We start from the raw sequence: 22,943 nt of genomic DNA, 5'->3' as shown, positions 1-22,943 counted from the left end.
AGAGCTAAAGATGTGGAAAATGAGAGCTGGAGGTGGAGTAGCAACCTGCATGGAACTTGGAGGGGGAAGTGCAAGTTGACGGAGGAAAGAATTGGAAGGAGCACCAGGAAGTCTGACAGTGCGCACACGACTTGACAGATAGCTGGAGTTGCAGCATATGTGTAAGAGAATTTAGTTTTAGAAACGTGAAGTCCTCATGTTATTACCTAGCTTGCAGTACATGGTGGCAGCGGACAAGCTAGTGACACCCACAGCAGCTCCTAGAAACAGAACAAATAGGCAGCATGGAGTGACTCAGACTATTGGATTTCCAGAGAAAAAGTCTTGCACAAGCATGGAAGCAAGAATTGAGTCTAAACAGAGTTGATCATGGGGGATAAAGATAAGAACATGTAGGTAAAGCTTTTTTACTGTCTTACTGGGGGGTGGGGGAGTGGGTGACAAGAAGTGAGTGAGACACAGTTGTCAGTAATAATGCCCAAGATACAAAAAGCAAAAGCATTCGAGCACTGGATCCCAGACAGAATGAGTCTGTAGAGCACTGACGTTTTAAAACCCAAAACCAAGAAGCAGGAGGAGGAATAGGTACTTATATTACTGAGCTGAGAACTCCGGCATCCACATGTAACTTCGGAGACATAAAAGACTGTCTAATTAAATACAGGATTGTTTGTAGGACACATGATTTCATCTGACAGGAAAGAGTGTTGAGAGAAACAGCTCTAATCTGAGAGAAATGCCTCCAAATAGCAAGAGAGTCAAGGTGGGTGAGATAATCTCTTTTATTGGACCAACTTCTGTTGGTGAAAGAGACAAGCTTTCAAGCTTCACAGTGCTCTTCTTCAGCTCTGGAGAAGGAAACTAGAATGTCCAAATTAAATACAAGGTAGGACAGCCTGTTAAGTTTAACTACTTGACCAGCTTTAGACAGTTGAAGATGCTCCTGCTCTGTCTACATGATATAGGTGGAGTAGATGGAACAGTATTACACTGGCTCTATTCTTCTCAAACAGGATGCCAGACAGATGGGCAACTGAATCTCTTTCTCCAAGGGCTCTTGCCTGTGGTGTCTCCTATTCTGTTCCCACCCCTCCACCTTTTCAACATCTACATTAGACACCATGATGCAGTTATGAGACAAGTCTCTTCTGACAATTTCTACCTGCAGTTCTTTTCTTTGGATGCAGTTGATGTTGCCAAATGTGTCAAATTCTGCAAGACATCAGCATCTGCATGAAGAACAGCTGGCTCATATTTAACCCAGGCAAGACCAAGGTGGTGATTCCTTCTTCCCACCAACATCGTGAATTAACTGAGGCACTGATTGCTTTCACTGAGGCTGTCTGATCTCTCTTTCAAAGTGGTGCAAAGTTTTGGACTTCTGTTGGAACCTGGACAGACGGGGTGACAATGTCAAGAAATGCATTCCGTCAACATATAATTGTCTAGACACTTTGCCTTGCCCTCTGGGAAGAGGATCTGGCCACAGTGGTCCATTGATGGATGATTGTACTTGGAGCTGAAGGTGGAGCCAATATAGATGCCCCCAGCTTATGAAAGACATAGCTGGGTGCCTCTTCAGTGATGCAGGCCATCAGGAACACTCTAGGTCAGTACTCCTTACCTTTGTCCCCTAGTTCATTCCTGTCAATTCAAGGCCTTGGTCCTCATTTCCAAAGCCACCAAATGATCAAGAACTAGCTATAGCAGAGACCACCTCTCCATGCATGACCCATGACAATAGCTGTCCCACTCTAGGACAATGCAGCTAATCAAATCTAGGACAGTGGTTGCAAGAGTTGGAGAGGGTTTTGAACTTTCAAAGAGTGGGGAGCTCATTGGACTTGCAACTCCAGCAATTCATATCCAACAAAAATCCAAGTCCAGCACTTCTAGATTTTTAGCAAACAGTTCTTGATGCATCTCTAGACAAGGTGGGAAAATGTACAACTTCTACCTAAAAAGGAAAAGCAACTGTGAGTTGAAGTTAGTGTCTGATTAGAACTCTTGAAATTATTATTTTTAATAAACCATAGATCTCCTGCGCTCACTTTCTGTACCATATCCTCCTGATCATCAGTAGCTAGCTCAGGCATGTTCTGCTGTATTCTTGGTGTTCCTATGATGTACGCAGCTCAGACCTGTACTACAACATGAGTCATGTCTTCCCATACTCCTCCACAAACACCCACTTCTTGCTTCCCATGAGGAACCCATTGTCTAGTGCTGAATATTAATATCATTGTGATTTAAAAGGAGACAGTCTTTCCCTTAAGAATTCAATATCTTCTTTTGGAGGGTGTCTGGTTCCTTACAAGTTCTTGTCCCAGCTCTCTTCATAATTTTGCACCGGGCAGTGACAACTGTTTCAACAGATATTCCAGAGGTTGTCAAAGGCCGTGCGAGAGCATTTGAAATCATGACCCCATTCTTCCAGCACAACACACTAGACCAACAGGAGGAGTACCCGGAGGAAGTTTTAAATCAGAGTTCCCTTATTGTGGGCAACACACCTATCTAACCTAAATTAGTTGGCACTCTAAATATTTTATACGGCCTGCACTATGGAATGTTAAAGGCCTCTTCAAGACACTTCCAGTTATCTTTATTATATTTGAATAAGGTTATTAATTTACAGATAAGGCAAAACCACAACACCCTAGTGTACATGACATGCTCAAAGGCTTGAAACATCCACATCAAAGCTCCCAGGAGACTAAAGTGATCAGTAACAGGTGCTGACTTATGGGCAGTGAGTCTTCTGCCTTGCTGGCATGAGCGCTTCCTCCATCACTGGTTCTCTCACAGAATTCTCTGTCCTCTTCAGGTGCAGTAGATCCTTTGAACAGTAACTGCCTGAGCCAGAGCCTATGGGAGTCTTTCTGTTTACTTCAGTGGGCTTTGGCTCAGGTCTTACATAACCCAGAAGGTCTGTAAAGAGGCCACTTGAAAGGAAATGGAAAGCTCAAGAGCAGCTCTGCAGTAAGGAAGTCAGAAATTAAAGGTGGGGAAAACCTACTGAAGCATCTTTCGTCCATTCTCCCCTGTTCCCTGCAGTGCTTTAGTTCAGTCTAATTTAAAATTGCTCCAGCGATAGTAATAGGGATTCCATCATGACCCTAGGAGAGACCTGTCCACTGTCTAATAAGAGTAGCTCCTGTGTATAGACACAAGGGAGCTGATTCTTGTACAACTGCACTTCTACAGAGAAACATGATTTACAAACTGTAATAGAAAGGAATTGGTATGCACTAAGAAGTGGAAGTGGGAGAAGATTTGAAAATGGAGGAGGATAAAATAACTCTGTAGGTAGAAGTCATCATTCTTTTCTAACCTGTCCCTAATATTATCAAAAGCAGTTTGGTGTTTTGGGAAAGCATTTGAGGCGCAAGTGGTGTTCTTGTTCATCCTCCCCGTGGAAGGAAAAGGCCTGGGTAGAGACCGTCGAATCGTGGAAATCAACGAATGGCTACGCAGGTGGTGTCGGAGAGAAGGCTTTGGATTCTTTGACCATGGGATGGTGTTCCAAGAAGGAGGAGTGCTAGGCAGAGACGGGCACCACCTAACGAAGAGAGGGAAAAGCATCTTCGCAAGCAGGCTGCCTACCCTCGTGAGGAGGGCTTTAAACTAGGTTCACCGAGGGAAGGAGACCAAAACCCTGAGGTAAGTGGGGAAGTGAGATACTGGGAGGAAGCATGAGCAGGAGAACGCGAGAGGGGAGGGCTCCTGCCTCATACTGAGAAAGAGGGGCGATCAGCGAGTTATCTCAAGCGCCTGTACACAAATGCAAGAAGCCTGGGAAACAAGCAGGGAGAACTGGAAGTCCTGGCACAGTCAAGGAATTATGATGTGATTGGAATAACAGAGACTTGGTGGGATAACTCACATGACTGGAGTACTGTCAGGGATGGATATAAACTGTTCAGGAAGGACAGGCAGGGCAGAAAAGGTGGGGGAGTTGCATTGTATGTAAGAGAGCAGTATGACTGTTCAGAGCTCCAGTATGAAACTGCAGAAAAACCTGAGAATCTCTGGATTAAGTTTAGAAGTGTGAGCAACAAGGGTGATGTCGTGGTGGGAGTCTGCTATAGACCACCGGACCAGGGGGATGAGGTGGACGAGGCTTTCTTCCGGCAACTAATGGAAGTTACTAGATCGCAGGCCCTGGTTCTCATGGGAGACTTCAATCACCTGATATCTGCTGGGAGAGCAATACAGCAGTGCACAGACAATCCAGGAAGTTTTTGGAAAGTGTAGGGGACAATTTCCTGGTGCAAGTGCTGGAGGAACCAACTGGGGCAGAGCCAGTGGTGAGCTGGAGCCGGTTTGCACCAGTTCGCGGTTGTTAAATTTTGAAGCAGTTTTAGAACCAGTTGTTAACCTGCTTCCCTGCAGGGGGCGCTGAGGCTTTGATGGGCTCTGGCCGGGAAGTGATGTAATTCCTCCTCCAGCCGCCAGGGGCGCTGCACTGCGGGAGCCATGTGTGCTGCCGCCTGGACCTGGGCCCTAGCCCTGTTGCTGCTGCTGCTCCCCTGACCCTTGGCCTGGGGGCTCCCGCTGCTGCCTGGTGGGGGTCCCCGGCTGCTCTGCTGGGCCTGGGCTGCGTCCTGCTGCTCTCCCATGAGTACCCACCACCCTGCCCGCAGCCAGCCCCTGTCTCCAGCAACCCCCGCACCCCGTCTGCAGCGAGCCCCCGTATCCTGCAGCCAGCCCCTGCCGCACCCCCTGCCCTGTGTCCAGCAACCCCCGCACCTCCTGGCTGCAGCGAGCCCCCATATCCAGCCACCCCCTGCCCTGCCTCCAGCCACCCCCTGCACCCCCTGCCTCCAACCAGCCCCTGCCACACCCCCTGCCCTGCCCACACCAGCCCGTCTCCAGCCACCCCCGCACCCCCTGCCTGCAGCCAGCCCCTGCCGCAGCCAGCCCCTGTCTCCAGCCACCCCCACACCCCCTGCCTGCAGCCAGTCCCTGCCGCACCCCCTGCCCTGCCCGCAGCCAGCCCCTGTCTCCAGCCACTCCCTGCCCTGCCTGCAGCCAGCCCCTGCCGCATCCCCGGCACCCCCTGCCTGCACCAGCTCCTGTCTCCAGCCACCCCTGCACCCCCTGCCTGCAACCAGTCCCTGCCGCACGCACCCCCTGCCCTGCCTGCAGCCAGCCCCTGTCTCCAGCCACCCCCGCATCCTCTGCCCTGCCCACACCAGACCCTGCCCTACCTGCAGCCAGCCCCTGCCGCACCCCCTGCCCTGCCCGCAGCCAGCCCCTGTCTCCAGCCACCTCCGTACCCCCTGCTCTGCCTGCAGCCAGCCCCTGTCTCCAGCGAGCTCCGCACCCCCTGCCGTGCCCGCAGCCAGCCCTGCACCCCCTGCCTCCAGCTAGCCCTGCCCATGCCCCTGTCTGCAGCTGGCCCCACGTCCGCTGGTGCCCTGCAGTTCCCAGGGCAGTAACCCTGCACACCTGCTTCAATGAAGGGGGCAGAGAGCAGCTGGGACCCACACATGTGCACACCCTAGGGTGACCAGACAGCAAGTGTGAAAAATCAGGACGGGGGTGGGGGGTAATAGGAGCCTGTATAAGAAAAAGACCCCAAAACCGGGACTGTCCCTATAAAATCGGGACATCTGGTCACCCTAGCACACCCCCAGGGAGTGGTTGGGACCCATACATGTCAAACGGAGCTGATTTCTAGTTCAGACCCATTTTTTTAAAAATGAACTTTAGGCAGGGTTAACATACACCCGTATTTTCCCGGACAGGTCAGGCTCTTTGGTTCTTAAATCGCCGTCTGGGAGGAATTTTTAAAATTTAAAATCATATGTCCGGGAAAATACGGACATATGATAACCCTATTGGTACAAAAAATACATACTGGGGCACATCCCTTAAATCAGAACTTTTTATAGGGAATCGGTTGTTAAGATTTTGGCAGCTCATCACTAGGCAGTGCTCTTCTTGACCTGCTGCTCACAAACCGGAAAGAATTAGTAGGGGAAGCAAAAGTGGATGGGAACCTGGGAGGGCAGTGACCATGAGATGGTCGAGTTCAGGATCCTGACACAGGGAAGAAAGGAGAGCAGCAGAATACGGACCCTGGACTTCAGAAAAGCAGACTTTGACTCCCTCAGGGAACTGATGGGCAGGATCCCCTGGAAGAATAACATGAGGGGGAAGGGAGTCCAGGAGAACTGGCTGTATTTTAAAGAATCTTTATTGAGGTTACAGGGACAAACCATCCCGATGTGTAGAAAGAATAGTAAATGTGGCAGGCAACCAGCTTGGCTTAACAGTGAAATCCTTGCTGATCTTAAACACAAAAAAAGAAGCTTACAAGAAGTGGAAGATTGGACAAATGATCAGGGAGGAGTATAAAAATATTGCTCAGGCATGCAGGAGTGAAATCAGGAAGGCCAAATCACATTTGGAGTTGCAGCTAGCAAGAGATGTTAAGAAGATGTTAACAAGAAGAAAGTCAAGGTAAGTGTGAGCCCCTTACTGAATGAGGGAGGCAACCTAGTGACAGAGGATGTGGAAAAAGCTAATGTACTCAATGCTTTTTTTGCCTCTGTCTTTACGAACAAGGTCAGCTCCCAGACTACTGCACTGGGCAGCACAGCATGGGGAGGAGGTGACCAGCCCTCTGTGGAGAAAGAAGTGGTTTGGGACTATTTAGAAAAGCTGGATGAGCACAAGTCCATGGGGCTGGATGCGCTGCATCCAAGAGTGCTAAAGGAGTTGGTGGATGTGATTGCAGAGCCATGGCCATTATCTCTGAAAACTCATGGCGATCGGGGGAGGTCCCGGATGATTGGAAAAAGGCTAATGTAGAGCCCATCTTTAAAAAAGGGAAGAAGGAGGATCCTGGGAACTACAGGCCAGTCAGCCTCACCTCAGTCCCTGGAAAAATCATGGAGCAGGTCCTCATGGTATCAATTCTGAAGCACTTAGAGGAGAGGAAAGTAATCAGGAATAGTCAGCATGGATTCACCAAGGGCAAGTCATGCCTGACTAATCTAATTGCCTTCTATGATGACATAACTGGCTCTGTGGATGAGGGGAAAGCAGTGGATGTGTTATTCCTTGACCTTAGCAAAGCTTTTGACACAGTATCCCACAGTATTCTTGCCAGCAAGTTAAAGAAGTATGGGCTGGATGAATGGACTATAAGGTGGATAGAAAGTTGGCTAGATCATCGGGCTCAACGGGTAGTGATCAATGGCTCCATGTCTAGTTGGCAGCCGGTATCAAGTGCCCCAATGGGTCGGTCCTTGGGCCAGTTTTGTTCAATATCTTCATTAATGATCTGGAGGATGGCGTGGATTGCACCCTCAGCAAGTTTGCAGATGACACTAAACTGGGAGGAGAAGTAGATACACTGGAGGGTAGGGATAGGATACAGAGGGACCTAGACAAATTAGAGGATTGGCCCAAAAGAAATCTGATGAGGTTCAACAAGGACAAGTGCAGAGTCCTGCACTTAGGATGGAAAAATCCCATGCACCGCTACAGACTAGGGACCGAATGGCTTGGCAGCTATTCTGCAGAAAAGGACCTAGGGGTTACAGTGGACGAGAAGCTGGATATGAGTAAACAGTGTGCCCTTGTTGCCAAGAAGGCCAATGGCATTTTGGGCTGTGTAAGTAGGGGCATTGCCAGCAGATCGAGGGACGTGATCGTTCCCCTCTATACGACATTGGTGAGGCCTCCTCTGGAGTACTGTGACCAGTTTTGGGCCCCACACTACAAGAAGGATGTGAAAAAACTGGAAAGTGTCCAGTGGAAGGAAACAAAAATGATTAGGGGACTGGAACACATGACTTATAAGGAGAGGCTGAGGGAACTGGGATTGTTTAGTCTGCGGAAGAGAAGAATGAGGGGGGATTTGATAGCTGCTTTCAACTACCTGAAAGGCGGTTCCAAAGAGGATGGATCTAGACTGTTCTCAGTGGTAGCAGATGACAGAATGAGGAGTAATGGTCTCAGGTTGCAGTGGAGGAGGTTTAGGTTGGATATTAGGAAAAACTTTTTTACTAGGAGGGTGGTGAAGCACTGGAATGGGTTACCTAGGGAGGTGGTGGAAACTCCTTCCTTAAAAGTTTTTAAGGTGAGGCTTGACAAAGCCCTGGCTGGGATGATTTAGTTGGGGATTGATCCTGCTTTGAGCAGGGGGTTGGACTAGATGACCTCCTGAGGTCCCTTCCAACCCTGATGTTCTATGACTCTATGATCTGGCTTTACAATAAGTGATGCTAATTCTGAAATACAGGCTTGAAGTTTGCTAGACTTGGAAATCATCCCTCCAGAAAAGTTCAGAATGTGAAAAGACAAGACGTTCTGTTCGGCAGTTCAGAATTCAAATCACCTGAAAGAGCTGAATGAGTCTGATGTCAAACCATTACTTCAGCAAATCAGAAAAGTCTGGCACACTGGGGGAAATGTGCAACAAGTTGGTTGGGGAGAACAGCCACTGCCAAAACAAACAACTTGGCTTGAATATACCTTGTTTCAAAATCTTCCTATAATTGCCGTAGCTAGAACTCTAACTGGGATAGAGAGCATAGTGCTAGAATTGACACAGAATACGAAGAGTTGTGAGCAGAAGCATCTATTTAAGACATTAGGCCAGCTGAACTATCTGTTCCAAATCTTAGATGTTATCAAGCCACAGTTTAAAGTGCGAGTGGACTGGAATTGCTCTCATCCAATCAAATGCCGGGACCCACATTCTGAGCTGTATCCAGCAGAAGGCATCTGAAAAAGTTGCAGCTCCCTGATCCTAGGTCAGTTCTGTGCCAGCCCTGGTGTAGATTAGAGCCACCTGGGGGCAGCTCTGATTTACACTCCCTGGAAATGTCCCCCAGGGCCTATCACCAGCCAGGGATTGTCAAAGCTCAACATGTTCTGGCCACACCACCACAGTGCCTCAACACACCTGTTATGTTCGGTGCTGAAGAGGGAGTAAAATAAGAGCTGAATATGCCCCCACCCAGAACAATTTCCAGCATGAGATCCTGCTGATTTTAGTTCCCTTTGTGCTTCTAAAGGCAAGAGAATCTGGCCCTAGCTCCCCATTGAACAAAATTACAATAATGAAAGATTAATAATAAATATAGGAGCCAGACTCTCAGCTGCAGTAGAAATACACAAAGTGATCTTAAGAGGAAGATAAAGCATAGATGGCTGCCTGACTTTTTTACATCCTACTTGCAGAGCTTGAGGCAGGGCTAATTCAGCTGCTTGTGCAAATTAGAGCAGCCTCAAGGTTATTCTAACTTGTTGGTACAGTAAAGCCCCGCTCCTTCCCTTGTAGCCTTTGGAGGCCTAGAACTCCCCCTCTGTGGGGGAAGAAGGGGTGGTATAGAACCCAAAGAGCCCAAATGGGACAGAAGGGGGAGGCAAGAGTTTAGTTTAAGAAATTCCTCATACAGTGGGCCTGACCAGCACCTTTTGTAGCCATTTATACTAGTGCAAAGTGGGTGTCATATGCCAGCTAATCAGAATGCATTTTACACCAGTGCGAATAACTATGCAAGGTGCAGGCAATGGTAAATAGGACCAATGTGTCCTGCCTTGTGTAGAGAAGCGTTTCCTGTAGTTTGGGATTGCTCTGCCAGCTGGGAAAACTCAAAGTGTCTCTTGTTGCACTCTGTCTCCCCAAACAAAATGTGCTAAGTTGCTATTTAATTATCAATACTGCAACCCTGGTGATTATTTAGGAAGAATGAGTAATCGCACTGAACAGCTATAAAAAGAAACACTGGAGACTCTAGCAAAAGTGCAAACGTTTCACAAAGCAGGGAAGGCAAAAAATCCATAATTTATTGCTTTTTATTCATCAAAGTGGGTATTTATCCCCTTCCAGTGAGAGACAATGCCTGCACAGCTGTCTCGCTCTTCCAGCGGAGTGGGGGGAGGGGTCCTCATCCTCAGTGCTGTTTAGTCTTTGTTATTCTTTCCAAGGTCTCCCCTCTCTGCTGCCAGGGCTTCATTTCACTCCCTTCCTTGGGCTCCAGTGCCCATCAGCCTCTCACCCTTGTCTTTGTTGTCATCCCACTCTTTGTCCCATCCCCCTGGTCTCTCTGCTGCAGGTGCCACTTAGCCTCTCCTGTGTCCCTGGTATAGTTTTCCTGTTTCTTTCCCTTCTCAGACCTGGTTCTGGCACAAACGAGCATTCACAAGCTGTATAGCCACAGGGAGAAAAAGCTAAAACTTAGGCTATGTCTACATGACAGGCTATATTGGCATAACTTCTATTGATCAGGGGTGTGAATAAACCACCCCTTTGAGCCACATAAGTTACACCAACATAAGTGCTCGTGTGCACAGCACCATGTTGGCAGGGGAGCTCTCTCCGGTTGACAGAGAACATCATCACCAAACGCGCTGCAGCGTTGCAGCTGCGCCACTACAGTGCTATTCACGTAGATGTGCCCTAAATCTCTTGTGAAGGAGCAAAGCCACCAATGTACGTTGCCCCAGGGACTTAAACCCATTGTCCATACGCTGCAGGAGAGGAGAGTCCAACTGTGGCACAGGGCCAGGGAGAGGCTCACTGCAAAAAGATTGGTGCATCCTGAAGACAATAGGCTAACACTGGAACCTTGCACTGAGTGAAGAGGGTACAGTGGGAGGTGGTGGCAGAGGACAGAAGCATGGCACCTGGTGCTAAGCTACCAAGAATAAAAGCAGGCAGTCCAGGGGGCTCTAGAGATTTTACCTTGCTAAGGATGCCAGAAAACATCCATGCTTCCCAGCCAGCGTTGCCAGTTTTGGTTGGGTGTGTTCCTGGAGGTTTCATCACAGGACACTCTTTAATTACAGATTAAGCTTTAATTCCTGGAGACTCCAGGACAATCCTGGAGGGTTGGCAGCCCTATTCCCAGCCCTCAGTCTCATGCAACAGGGTTAGCATGTATTTTGCAGTCCCCTTTTCTGCAGGTGGGGTAGAGGTGGCCATGGTGAGGAGGGGAGCCATTCTGGGAAGACTGAGCTGAATGTGAGGCTCTCTCACTCATTTATGACAGGTTTCAGAGTAGCAGCCGTGTTAGTCTGTATCCGCAAAAAGAAAAGGGAGTACTTGTGGCACCTTAGAGACTAACAAATTTATTTGATTTGATTTATTATCCGGATGCTGAAGTGAGCTGTAGCTCACGAAAGCTTATGCTCAAATAAATTTGTTAGTCTCTAAGGTGCCACAAGTACTCCTTTTCTTTTCACTCATTTATGGTGCTCTTGCTTTTAATGCTGTTCTCCCTGCATATTTAGCTCCACTTCTTGCTGAATTTTGCAAGTTGGGTCACCTACCATGGTTGTGTTCACTGCATACACACCACAAAGTTAGTAAACATATAAACTCTCTTGCTGGAAGATTGCAACGTAATACTACATCAATTCATAGAATTCAGAGCGATAACACACAGGAACCCAAAAACCAGAGAGAGAGAGAGAGCAGGCTGCTCCCTATGCAGAGAAGCACAGCTCACCTCACCTTACTCTAGGGAGCCAACTGCAGATTGACTGCTGCTTGGCCCAGATCACACACTTCCCTACAGAGCCTTCTGTCTGCAAGCAGGATCAGGAAAACCCCCTGACATTTAAAATGAAACTTCTGATTTTAAGCACAGTTTTCAGTACACCATAGACCTAAGCCAAACAATGTGGGTTCCTAACATTTTGAATGCACAGCTGGGTTCCTCTGCTTGGGTGGGATATGTTCTGGAAGTGGGGCACCTTCAGCAGTTATTCTGTGGAAGGACCTGCAGTGGGGCCAGCCAGCAGAGCAGAGGCACTCACAGAGATGTCAATTTCTTCCTGCAGACACTCAGATTTGCTAGTTATAGGGTGAAACCCCAGGCATCTTCCACAGTGGAGTAGCGCATGTGCCCCAGATGGAACAATAAGCATAACGTCTGAGTTTCCTTTTTTCTCTGAGCAGGGGGGCATGGAACCATCAGTTTTAGCAACAAAACCAAACTCCTCAGCCAAAAGCTTGAACTGATCCTGATCTCTTGCGGAGAACTGAACCTGTTTGAACTGAACCTGGCTTTTATTTATTTATGTGGCCTTGGTCTCTTCCAGATTTAAATCAAAACAGAAGTGTTGAAATGCTGGGAGAAAGGCCAGACTTGAGGTACATGAATGCCACATCCAAACAAAATACTGGAACTCTCATCTTTGAGCTAGAGCCTCAATCAGACAGCAGGGCTGGGAAAATGATCTGAAAGGAACCTGAAACACTTTCACTGATAAGGAAACAGAGGCACAGAGTTGCAGCCCAGCTTCTCAGAAATCACCCCTCATTTGGGTGTCCTAAAAATTAGAGGCTTTTTGAAAACAGAGGCGTAAGTGACCTGCCTACATTGACACAGGAAGTCTGGCAGAGCAGGGATTGTCAAAGGTGCCTAAGGGAGTTGGAGTTGGGTGCCTAATTCCTTAGGCACTTTGATAATCCCAGCCCCTAAATACTGACCCATACCCACAAGGCCATGCTCCCTCCAACCCTTTCTGCTAAGGGCCATTCATCACTATTAGGAGAAACTTGACAGATGTCCAGTGTGACAGATCCCCCATCCTCTCTAACATAGATTGTGGGTGGTTCCCGTATTAGCTCAGATGTTCTGGTGAGCAGAAAGCATTAAAAGTAGATGGCTAAGCTCAAGCACTGGGGCTTAGGGTGGCAGCTGCCAGCAGGTTCCCTGTGAGAAAATAGGCCACATTCTACTGAGCTGAAGTATCAAGTAGTTATCTCAAGGCAGTTACAAAGCTGCAGCTGAGGCTGTTTGAACAGGGGTTTGTGTGTCATAGTGAGAACTCATCTCAAAGTTCAATTCGCACTTGTTTCAAAGGACACATAGTTCAGCAGCCCCTGGGTGATTTCTACAACATTCCTGTGGTGGGTCAGAGTGTAAGGTCCGCCTCTCATAAAAAGGGAATTTATACATACTCAGCTGACTCTGCGTTGCCCTTTGGACAGACACATCAACAGCATGGGCTCTGCTCCCTCTCCCATTTCCCCTTTGGGTTTTTTTGTCACTGCAAACTGGAAACAGAGACAACTCAGAGCTGCTACCATGAACTTTGGCTGCAGCATGAAATGTTTACTCTGGCCAATCAGGAAGTATTATCTAATCTCCAAAATCAACAACTTGCCTGTTTAAACTGAATGACCCTATAGCTAAGATAAATGTCACAGTGCAGATACCTACCCCATACTGGTGGTGTCTGATGTTTTCTAGGGGTGATACATTTCCTCACCCAAGGAAAATACTTGAGCAGTTGAGCTACTGAAATGCCCCTTTGCTCACAGACAGAAAAAGGGTTGAGGCCCTGATTCAGCAAAGCACTTAAACATGTGCCTAAATTGCACTAACTTCAATGGGATTTAAAATGTTTTGTTGATTTGGGGCTATATAATCAGCCCCTTGGAAAACACAAGGAGTTCCAAAGCCCAGTTACGTTACTGAAACTAAAAGCAAACAACGCATAGAAGGCGTGGGTACGTCTTCACTGCAGTTAACTTGTGTTATCTATGCTCAAGTTACTCCTCTCAAGTTAACCTAGCTTACCTGAGAGCAGCCACACAGAGAAATAACACTTGAGCTGTTGTCATTCAGGGCCGGTCTACAAGGAAAAGTTACATTGGCATAGCTACATCACTGCACACCCCTGAGAGACTTCGGGCTTGGCTACACTTACATTTTATAGTGCTCTAGCTTGCTGGCTCAGGGGTGTGAAAAATCACCCCCCTGAGCGCAGCAAGTCAGAGCGCTTTAAAGCGCGCGTGTAAACAGGCTCTGAGCTAATCCCCTCGTGGAGGTGGATTACCAGGAGCTCTGGGAGAGCTCTCTCCCAGCACTCACGCGGGATCACACTCACACTTCAAAGTGCTGCTGCGGGAGCGCTTTGACGTTTCCAGTGTAGCCATGCCCTTAGTTAAGTTGACCGAACCGCTGGTGTAGGCAGCCCTAGGTCAACGGAATTCTTCTGCAACCTAGCTCCTGCCTCTCAGGCGATGGGAGAGCCCTTCCTGTCGCTGTAGGACGTGTCTACATTGAAGCGCTGCAGCATTGTAGCTGTGCCACTGTAGTGTTTTTAAGTGTAAACAGAGCCTTACACTGAGGTGCTGTACTCTCTCGTGGTGCTAAGACTTCTAAGGGTGTGTCCCATGGTTCTTAGGCCTGGTCTACACCTAAAACTTAGGTGGCCCCAGCTATGTTGTTCAGGGCTGTGAACACTATCAGGCCCTGTGTGACACAGTTAGGTCGACCTAACCCCCACTATAGACGCAGCTAGATCGACCAATTTTTTTTCGCTGACCTCGCTGCTGCCTCTTGAAAGAGTTGATTCACTACAGCAACAGAAAAAAGCCCTTTGTCACTGTCGCAAGTGTGTACACTACAGTGCAGTTGCAGCAGTGCCACTGTCGTGCTTGTAATGTAGACATCCCGCCAGCGCTGCAGTAAGCGGAGTTGCTTTGTGAATTCTTTCCCCTTGAATTGGGAGAGAGCGTATCTGTTCTTTCTGGGCACACGGTTGGGGGAGACTGGGGGAAGGCACTGAAGGACTAGCAGCACTCAAGTGGAGCTAGCCTGCCTCCACACAGCAGAATAGTTGTGTTAGTAGATGACAAATTGTGCTAACTTAAGCTTTAGCCCATTCCCCCCGGGTTCAGCCAGCCAACTCAAGTGAAAAGCACTACTGCACTTGAGTTAAGGGTTCTTCTGTGTGGACGGGACTCAAGTTTGGGTTTGATATTCCTAAGGTAAAAAACATGCGGAAAAAATATTCTCACCAGGGAGCAGGAGGGGAAGCTTTTTTGGGGCCACTGAAAAATAGCATAAAAGGCACTTAAAAAACCCTTAGCAGTTCACCTTAAAAAACAAAGTGACACTGTATACATGGAGTCCAGCATTTCCCACCACGCCCACTTTCACGGTGCTGGGGCCACAGCCAGACTTAGGATTCAGAGGAAAGCCAGCTAAATTATTCTTTGGTCCCTTATTTAACAAAGCTAGGACACCTCTTGCCCAGTGTGAGGCTGTGAATAATCTGTGAGCGTTCGTGTATCAGGGTGATTTTTTCCTCTCAGCCTCTAGCAATCCATTTACATTTTTGAAGGACAAAAGTTTGAGCCAACTCCCACTGAAATCAATGGGAAGATTCTATTTCAGAGATTTGAACCGATCCTTAAATGTGCAGTGGAAAGAACTAGAAAAATCCATCTTTTCCACTGAAAAGGACCAAGATTAGCCTCGGTGGTTGAAGGGACCAAGAACATCAGGAATCTAGGCCTGAAATCTTTGCAGGACCCAAAGGTTTGTTCTGTGCTGGGCTGAGGAAGATGGTTGTTTCCAATGCTACATGTTCAAAGCAACTGAAAGCCTTAGGGAAACTACTGTATATAACCAGCCATGCACCTAACCTACAGCCAGGCTCATTCCCGGAGCACCAGCTTACCAGAACGTAGCACACTATTTTCCTTACATGCTACACCAGTAAAACAGAAATATTAACTCCTCCCCTTTGCCATGCACAGCACATTATAAATGCAGTGGTACCAGAACTCCAGAGTTTTGCAGCCTAGACCTCCGTTTGGGCCCCACCCCAGGCCTCGCAGGGTAAGGTGAGGTCACGCACAAACTCCCTATACCTGGTAGAAAGGCTGTATGCAGAAAGCCCTTAGAAATTATCCCACAAGGGCTCTCCAAATCCACAAGACCCATCCACAGTAATACTGAGCTCTGATCTAGCACTTCTCATGTTCCAAGAGCTTTTCAGACATGAACTGAACAAGGTGCAGGGCACCCCGCAAGGCACCTGCTTTCAATTGTTGTGCATTATGCTTTTCCCTCTTTAAAAAATCAAGTGACTCCAGGACTGTCATTTCTGGAGAGGAGGCAGTGTGGCCCAGTGGCTAGGACATGGGGCTAACTCAGGAGACCTAGATTCTGTCCCTGTCTCTGCCATTGACTTGCTGTGTCCTTGGGCAAGTCACTTCCCCTCTGTGTGCCTCAGTTCCCCCTCCCATCCTGTATCTTGTCTATATGGTGTGTAAACTCTCTGAGGCAGGGACTGTCCATTACTATGGGTCTGTACAGCGGGGTCTAGATGTCAGGTGAGACTTCAAGGAACTACTCAGTTACAAGTAACCAATATTTTAGTCACATGACAGCGTGAAAATGAAGCACATCATCTTTGGCCTGGTTATATTCCTGTGCTGGTTATTTCAGAGAGCAGTATGAATCCTCAGTACAAGGGCTTTCCCATGCAGGAAGCCAGGCCGCTGTTTCCTATGTGCTCCTTTCAATCCAATAGCAAACACTGTGAAGGCAGGAGCTTTGGCAGCAGGGATTTTGGTTTGATGAGCTCCAAAACAGGTAACTCCCTGTGGGTTCTAAGCACTAGTGTTTGCATTATTGGAAATATATTATCTCCGAGGAAACTGGCTAGTTCCCAGGTGGATAAGACCACTTCGGGACTGGGGAGGCTTTGTGGGAGGCCAGGTATGGGAGGCCAAGGAAGGTTTCAACAGTGTCCTAATGGACTAGGTCAAAACTCTTGCTTTGATTGAATCTCCCTGTAACCATGCCTCAGTTGGTGACAACTGAGGATGCCAAATTCTGGACGAACTGCTGAGAAATAGGGCAGATACACCCCAAGACTGGTGGCTAATCCCCGCATAGGATATACCAAACCAGCAACAAAAGTAAACTTCTGTTTCACCACACTGGCTAACAAGAAGTCATAAAATTTCCTTAGGTATCCCAGTCCTTGTATTACCACCGAAGACACTGGATTTAAAGGTGAATGGTTCTTTAGAACCATTCAATTAAATAAAAGGTTCTGCTGATCCCAAAGGACCAGCTACACACCCAGGTCAATATATAACTTAGATCTTCCCCAAAAAAATCACACTGATGCCAATCCTTTAGTATCTAAAATCTAAACGTTTATTCATAGAAAGAAAGAAAGAAAGAAAGGTGAGAGTTAAAATTGGTTAAAGGAATCATATACATACAGTAATTGCAAAATTCTTGGTTCAGTCTTGTAGCAGTAATGGAATAAAGTGCTGGCTTAAGTCAAGTCTCTGGTTGCTTCCAAATCATTGGAAGGACCTCAGTCCCTTGGTTAGAATGCTCCCATTAGTATAAGTTCATAGTCCAGAGGCTGGAGCGGGAGAGGGGCAAAATGGAGGTGATTCCAGGGCCCTTTATAGCATCTGCCATGTGGAGGGAATCCCATTGTCCTTACTGTGGAAAGTTACAGCAATAAGATGGAGTTTGGAGTCACATGGGCAAGTCACATATCCATACATTTTTCCTAGGCACAGCAGGAAGTTCCATTAAGTGTAGATGGGCATCTCCCATGGTCCATTGTCAGCTAAATGTTATTTCGACGGGCCACTCAATTTGAATAGTCCCTCCAAGATGTGCTGGATAGCGGCCTTGTGGGCATAACCCCCAGGAGCAAACATTTGAAATCCAGATATAGAGCCAATATTCATAACTTCAATGATACATGCATATAGATAGCCTAATCATAACCTTCAAATCAACATCTTACATGCCATGTTTTGTACAAGATTTGTTGCAAATGTATAACAGTGGTTGCAACAATGATCTATACAGTCATATTTTAATCAGATAATGTCACCTTCCCACCCCCAGAAACACTCACGGATCCTGTGCATCATATACCACCTGCCTCTGCATTACAGTGGTCTGACGTGTCACAGTAGAAACCAGTGGGGGCAGTGAATCTGCCAGGAACACAGGGTTGAAGGGGCTGGGAAGGAAGTGGGTTGAATGCAGAACAGCAGCAGAACTGAAGTGGGCAGCAGCGGCAGGAAACAGAAGTAAACTGGCCTTGGGGAGGTTGGACGGGAGAGAAGCTGAGTTCTGGATTGTGGGGCAGCAGGAGATGAGTCTCAGCTCAGCTCTCACAGAGTGAACACAGACATGAATGGCTAGAGAGCTACTGAGGAGTGACAAATGAGAGGAGGGGGGGTGGATGTAGTTTGCTGGGTTTGCAACAAGCTCATTCACTCACCAGTTCACGTACACGCATTAAACTTATAACTGCTCCCTCTGGTGGGGAACGTTGGTAAAACCACAACCACAGTGGGTTTTTTTTGTTTTGGTTTGGGGTTTTTTTTTGTTTTAAGCAAGCCAGGCTGCTGGTGAAAGTTGCTGCACTGACACAGCACTGTAGCGTGACAGCCTCTCCCGCTTCACTGTCAGGTCAGGCAGCAGCGGTGCAAGGTCTCTGTGCACTGTCCCACCTGCGTGTCTCAGCCCTGTACCCCTGAGTGTAGGTTCAGGAGCATAGCCAGGGCTCAGGCATTAGTGTCACTTATGACAGTGGCTTCTGGGATGTGGACTGTTGTCCAGCAGGAATGGGGGACAGGCCCTTACCTCATCTGACACATGCCACTGAACGTCCAGATTTTTGGTCACAGCCACCTGCCTGGATTCAAATCAGTCATCTAGAGGTATGAAATAGGATCTTAAACACTCTCAAGGCGGAGAAGATTAACATTTCACCTACAATTTTCCCCTCATGATTGCTAACTCTATTAAAAAAAAATCTATAACAAATTTATTTAAAAAGACATCTATTAAATGAAACGAGTATCAGCCGCCCAGGTCCGCTGAGAAATGCGACAAACAGCAAGGGAGCACAAACGATGCAGGGGGACAATTCACTGTGGGTCTTTTTAGTGATTATTTGTATTACAGCAGCACTCAGAAATAGCACCCATTTGATATCAAGGCCCCATTGTGCTCGGTCCTGTACACATGCAGTGAGACTGTCCCTGGAAATAGGCAAGCTAGACACAGGGTAAGAGAAAGAAATCCTCTCCATTTTACAAAGTGGGGAATTGAGAGACACAGAATTGTGCAAGGCCACACAGAAAGCTGTGACAGAGCCAGGAACTGACCTTGGATATTAAGAAGTGCCAGGCCAGTTCTTTAACCATGAGACAGTCATTCCTCTTTGATTGCGCAAGTGTCACAAGGGCCTAATCTTGCAGAACCTTTAATACTGGTGGCAATGTGCATGACGGAAAAGAACCCAGGGTGGCAGTTAGAATACACACTTTGTAAATTGAGCAAATAGAAATCACGGAGACTCAATAGACATGGAAGCCCATGTTGCCTATTTTACAGTCCCTTTTCAAAGCTGCAACTCCTTCCTTGACTTGCCCTCTTGCATCTCAGAGTGGCAGTGAACAAACTCACCGATGGCTGGCAGAACCCTGCTGCAATAGCTAGGCAGTGTGAAATGCACTCAGTGAAGTGAGCTCCACCGCCATCCATTAACTGAGCGCATTTTTGCACTTTGAATTTCTTCTCCCCTGCAAGCCCTCACATCTCATCTCTAGATTTTATAAAGCAGTGCGAGAGCGCAGTCACATATGCTCATCTAGAGACACAATAGATTTCCAGAGCCAAGATCAGCTGAGGGGCATTTCATGGACTTCTACTCTGTAGAAAAATGGAAAAAGTTAAAGTTTTAACTTGCTCTGCAAAGCTAGTTTATATAGTGACTAACCACTAAGGAGAATTATAATCAATAAGGGGGTTCCGAAGAGGATGGATCTAGACTGTTCTCAGTGGTACCAGATAACAGAACAAGGAGTAATGGTCTCAAGTTGCAGTGGGGGAGGTTTAGGTTGGATATTAGGAAAAACTTTTTCACTAGGAGGGTGGTGAAGCACTGGAATGGGTTACGTAGGGAGGTGGTGGAATCTCCTTCCTTAGAGGTTTTCAAGGTCAGGCTTGACAAAGCCCTGGCTGGGATGATTTAGTTGGGGTTTGGTCCTGCTTTGAGTAGGGGGTTGGACTAGATGACCTCCTGAGGTCCCTTCCAACCCTGATAGTCTATGATTCTAAAGAAGAGATTCCAAAAGATGATTAACAATGGGAGAAGATCACTTCTGTCCAGTGGCTAAGAAGAGAAAGGGGTTTTCTTCTAGCTAGCTTATTATAAATATTCAAGTAGAGTTGACTGGCCCCAGCCATGACCTAGGCCTCATTATAAGAACATATTGCACATGGCACAAGGAGAGGGCACCCTTCCCAGTGCTTACAGTCTAAACAGACAAGAGACAAATCGTGAGAGACAGGAAGCGTTGTCCCCATTTTACAGATGAAACACAGAAATTACGGGCCAGATTTTCAAGTGCTCAACACCAAGCAGATCCCATGTTGACACTTAGAGCCAAATATTCAAAACAGCTCAGGACTGAAACAGTGCTGATCTCTTGGGCCACTTATTTGGGTGCCTAAATGGCAGCTGAACTCTTTTGAAAATCCAGCCCCAAATGACTTGTCCAAGGTCACATGGGGAGTTTCTGTGGCAGAACAAGGAATTAAATGCAAATCTCCTGTGTTCCCTGCCCCAGTGTCGTAACCACTAGACCATCCTTCTGCTCTAGCTTAGGACTTGATTCTGCACAGAACAGGGGAGGAGTTTTGCCCTATGATTTCAAGGTGAAAAGCAACGAGCAGGACAGAATCCAGTGTTAAGAGGCTGCTACACAGTCACCACATCCCTGCTGCATGCTACCACGATGGCCTCTATAAAAACATTTGGCTTTTTGAACATCTAGTAATCTTTTAAAAAGCACTGGGTTGGGGTTTTGCTATCGAGTAAAAAGAATGAAGGGAGACACGTACCATAGGAGTGGGGATCTTCGACTGACTTATAATTTCTCCCTAAGGAGTCTCAAGGGGAAAGCTACTCCAGCTATGTCCATTCCAACAGCAGCCCAGGCTTGGAAAGTTCTTCATGCCAGTCCAGGATGTGCGGTGGAAATGATAGTCTACTTAGACGGTAAGCTCTTTAAGGGCAGGGACCATATTTTTGTTCTGTGTTTGTACAGTGCCTAGCACAATGGGCGCTGGTCCATACCTAGGGCTCTTAGGTACTCTGGCAATACAAATAATAAAATACTACTACTAATTACTTTATTATGACCAGAGGAGAAGACATTATGACTAGGATTTGATTGACCTGTATCCTATTCCTAACTGTCACTTGCCTGTTGGATGACGTTGGGCAAGTCATTTCACTGCTCCGAGCTTCAGTTTCCCCATCAGTCGAATAGCAATAATGATACTTGATCTCTTTTGTAAGGTGTTTTGAAAGCTCTGGATGAAAAGTGATAAGAGAGCTAGGGATTATTATTGAGTACCTTTTAACTGTTAACCATAGCTCCAAAGGGTGCAGAGATGCCAGCTTGGCTGCTGTAATTCCTACCCTCAAAGGAGCAGTCCTGACTAATATGTTTCTTACCCAGAAGTATGTGTTTCTAGAATGAATACATCCCACGTACCTTTGTTACACTTTTTTTGGAAGAGCAGAGCATTACTCTTCTGTCAATAACTGCTAGAACAAATATTATTCTAAAGATAGTCTCTGGTCTGATCTTGTGATTCAATGAAGGCCTGCACATAGTCTGTGCTGGAGAAGCAGTGTACAGGTATGGACTTGCTCAGATCCTTTAGTCTAAACATGCTGTTCTTTAACTGATTAGCAAGGCTTGAAAGTGAGGGCACATGAGCTAAGCATTCAAGGGGCAAGTTCAAGATTTGGCGGAGGCAAGGAGGCAATTTACCACATATTAGTTGTGTGGATTTCCTCTTCAGGCATCGTGCTAAGATTGTGCTGATGTGGGTGGGCACAGCAGGCCAGTACAGCTGCTAATCGTCTCATTCGGAAACATATAACATTGACCTAGGCCAAATTTGATGGAAGATCTGTCCTCCAAAACTTGACCCAGAAGAGCGATGTTCTTAACAAGACCTGCACCTTCCTAGGAGAGATGGCACCAGAGAGGGCTGCGTGCCTTAGCAAATATCAATGATTTACAACAACAAAATAAATAAGAGTAAAAGGAGCAGAGGCCAAGTCACTGCTTGAATTCTGGGAGCTGCACAAAACCCAGCCAACAACTCCAAAGGAATGCTTACAGCATTCCTTATATAAGTGTGTATCAGCAGCCTCTAGATCTAGGCCAAGGGAAGATTCCTGCAGATGAGAGAGATGGGGTTGGGGGGGTGGTGGTGGTGTTCTATTTGTAGGCTTTGTTCCATTCAGAGAAGTTCTCTGCCTCTTCCCGTTTCCTCCATTCCCTGCACCTCTCCTCCTCTGTCTATTGGATCCAGTTTGACACTAAAGAAGCTTCTATGACAAGAATCTTGGTAATAAAAGCCAAGGAACCCTGGGTGCAGTTGGTGGAAATGATTTGACTAATAGAAACAGCAGAATTCAGTGGCAGGTGTGGACAGAACTGGAACATGCAGATGGGAAAAATATCCCTTCAGAGTGGTAGGTGGTGTAGAATTTGAGTCAACAAGTGCTCCTGTGTCAAGAGTCAGAATATTCCCCTCTTTCCTCTGGAAGTCATTCTGCTCGTTGGAATCATTCCCTCTAGCTCCCTGCCAGTCTGATTGATACATGGGGAGAAAACGTTCACACAGTCTATGGTCAGTACAGAGCAAAAAGCAATAAATGGACAAACTGCTTGTAAAAAACAGACCCCAGCTTTTCAAGGGTCACTGAGGAAGCATCAGCAGGGCTGAGAAATAAGTGGTCTCTCTCTTGGAAGGTGAGCGCCACCTAATGTACCTGAAAGGTAAAGTCCAGCAAACTTAGATGGCTACATTAACTTCTCCTTGTCCATTTGCTGTTAGTCCCAGCTGCACATTTCAGATTTGGATCCAAACTTCAGGCCTGGACAGATCTGGGTTTTTGGTTCAGACCACCTCATTTCTCCTATTTAGAAAGGAGAGAGAGTTTCTCCTTCTGAGCTGGCTCAATTTAATATCAAATGCAGCCTCTGTCTCAGGACTGGGTCCTGCTCTTTGGGAAACAGATGGGCTTCATCTAAGAGGGAGTGCTAGAAAGTAAGGAAATGAGTGAGGAGAACTAGGGATTTGGCA

At 47.1% G+C, this 22,943-nt stretch overlaps 1 protein-coding gene across 4 annotated transcripts in view; it reads left to right on the top strand.

Moving 5' to 3' along the window:
• Positions 1 to 22,943, top strand: part of LOC114018711 — a 69,189-nt gene that overhangs the window by 19,820 nt on the left and 26,426 nt on the right. For 2 of the 4 annotated variants that reach the window (XR_006291948.1, XM_043550203.1), the window contains exon 2: positions 20,720 to 20,832. The exons of the other annotated variants lie outside the window; for them this stretch is intronic. Coding sequence is in view for 1 of the 2 variants with exons in the window: in XM_043550203.1 (XP_043406138.1) it covers positions 20,720 to 20,832 (113 nt within the window). In the remaining variant the exon portion in view is untranslated. The remainder of the gene's footprint in view (positions 1 to 20,719; positions 20,833 to 22,943) is intronic. 4 annotated transcript variants of the gene reach the window in all.

Source organism: Chelonia mydas, chromosome 6 (assembly GCF_015237465.2).
Source record: "Chelonia mydas isolate rCheMyd1 chromosome 6, rCheMyd1.pri.v2, whole genome shotgun sequence".
NCBI lineage: Eukaryota > Metazoa > Chordata > Testudines > Cheloniidae > Chelonia > Chelonia mydas.
Note: the sequence above shows the minus strand (reverse complement) of the source record. Positions and strands in the feature narration are given on the sequence as shown.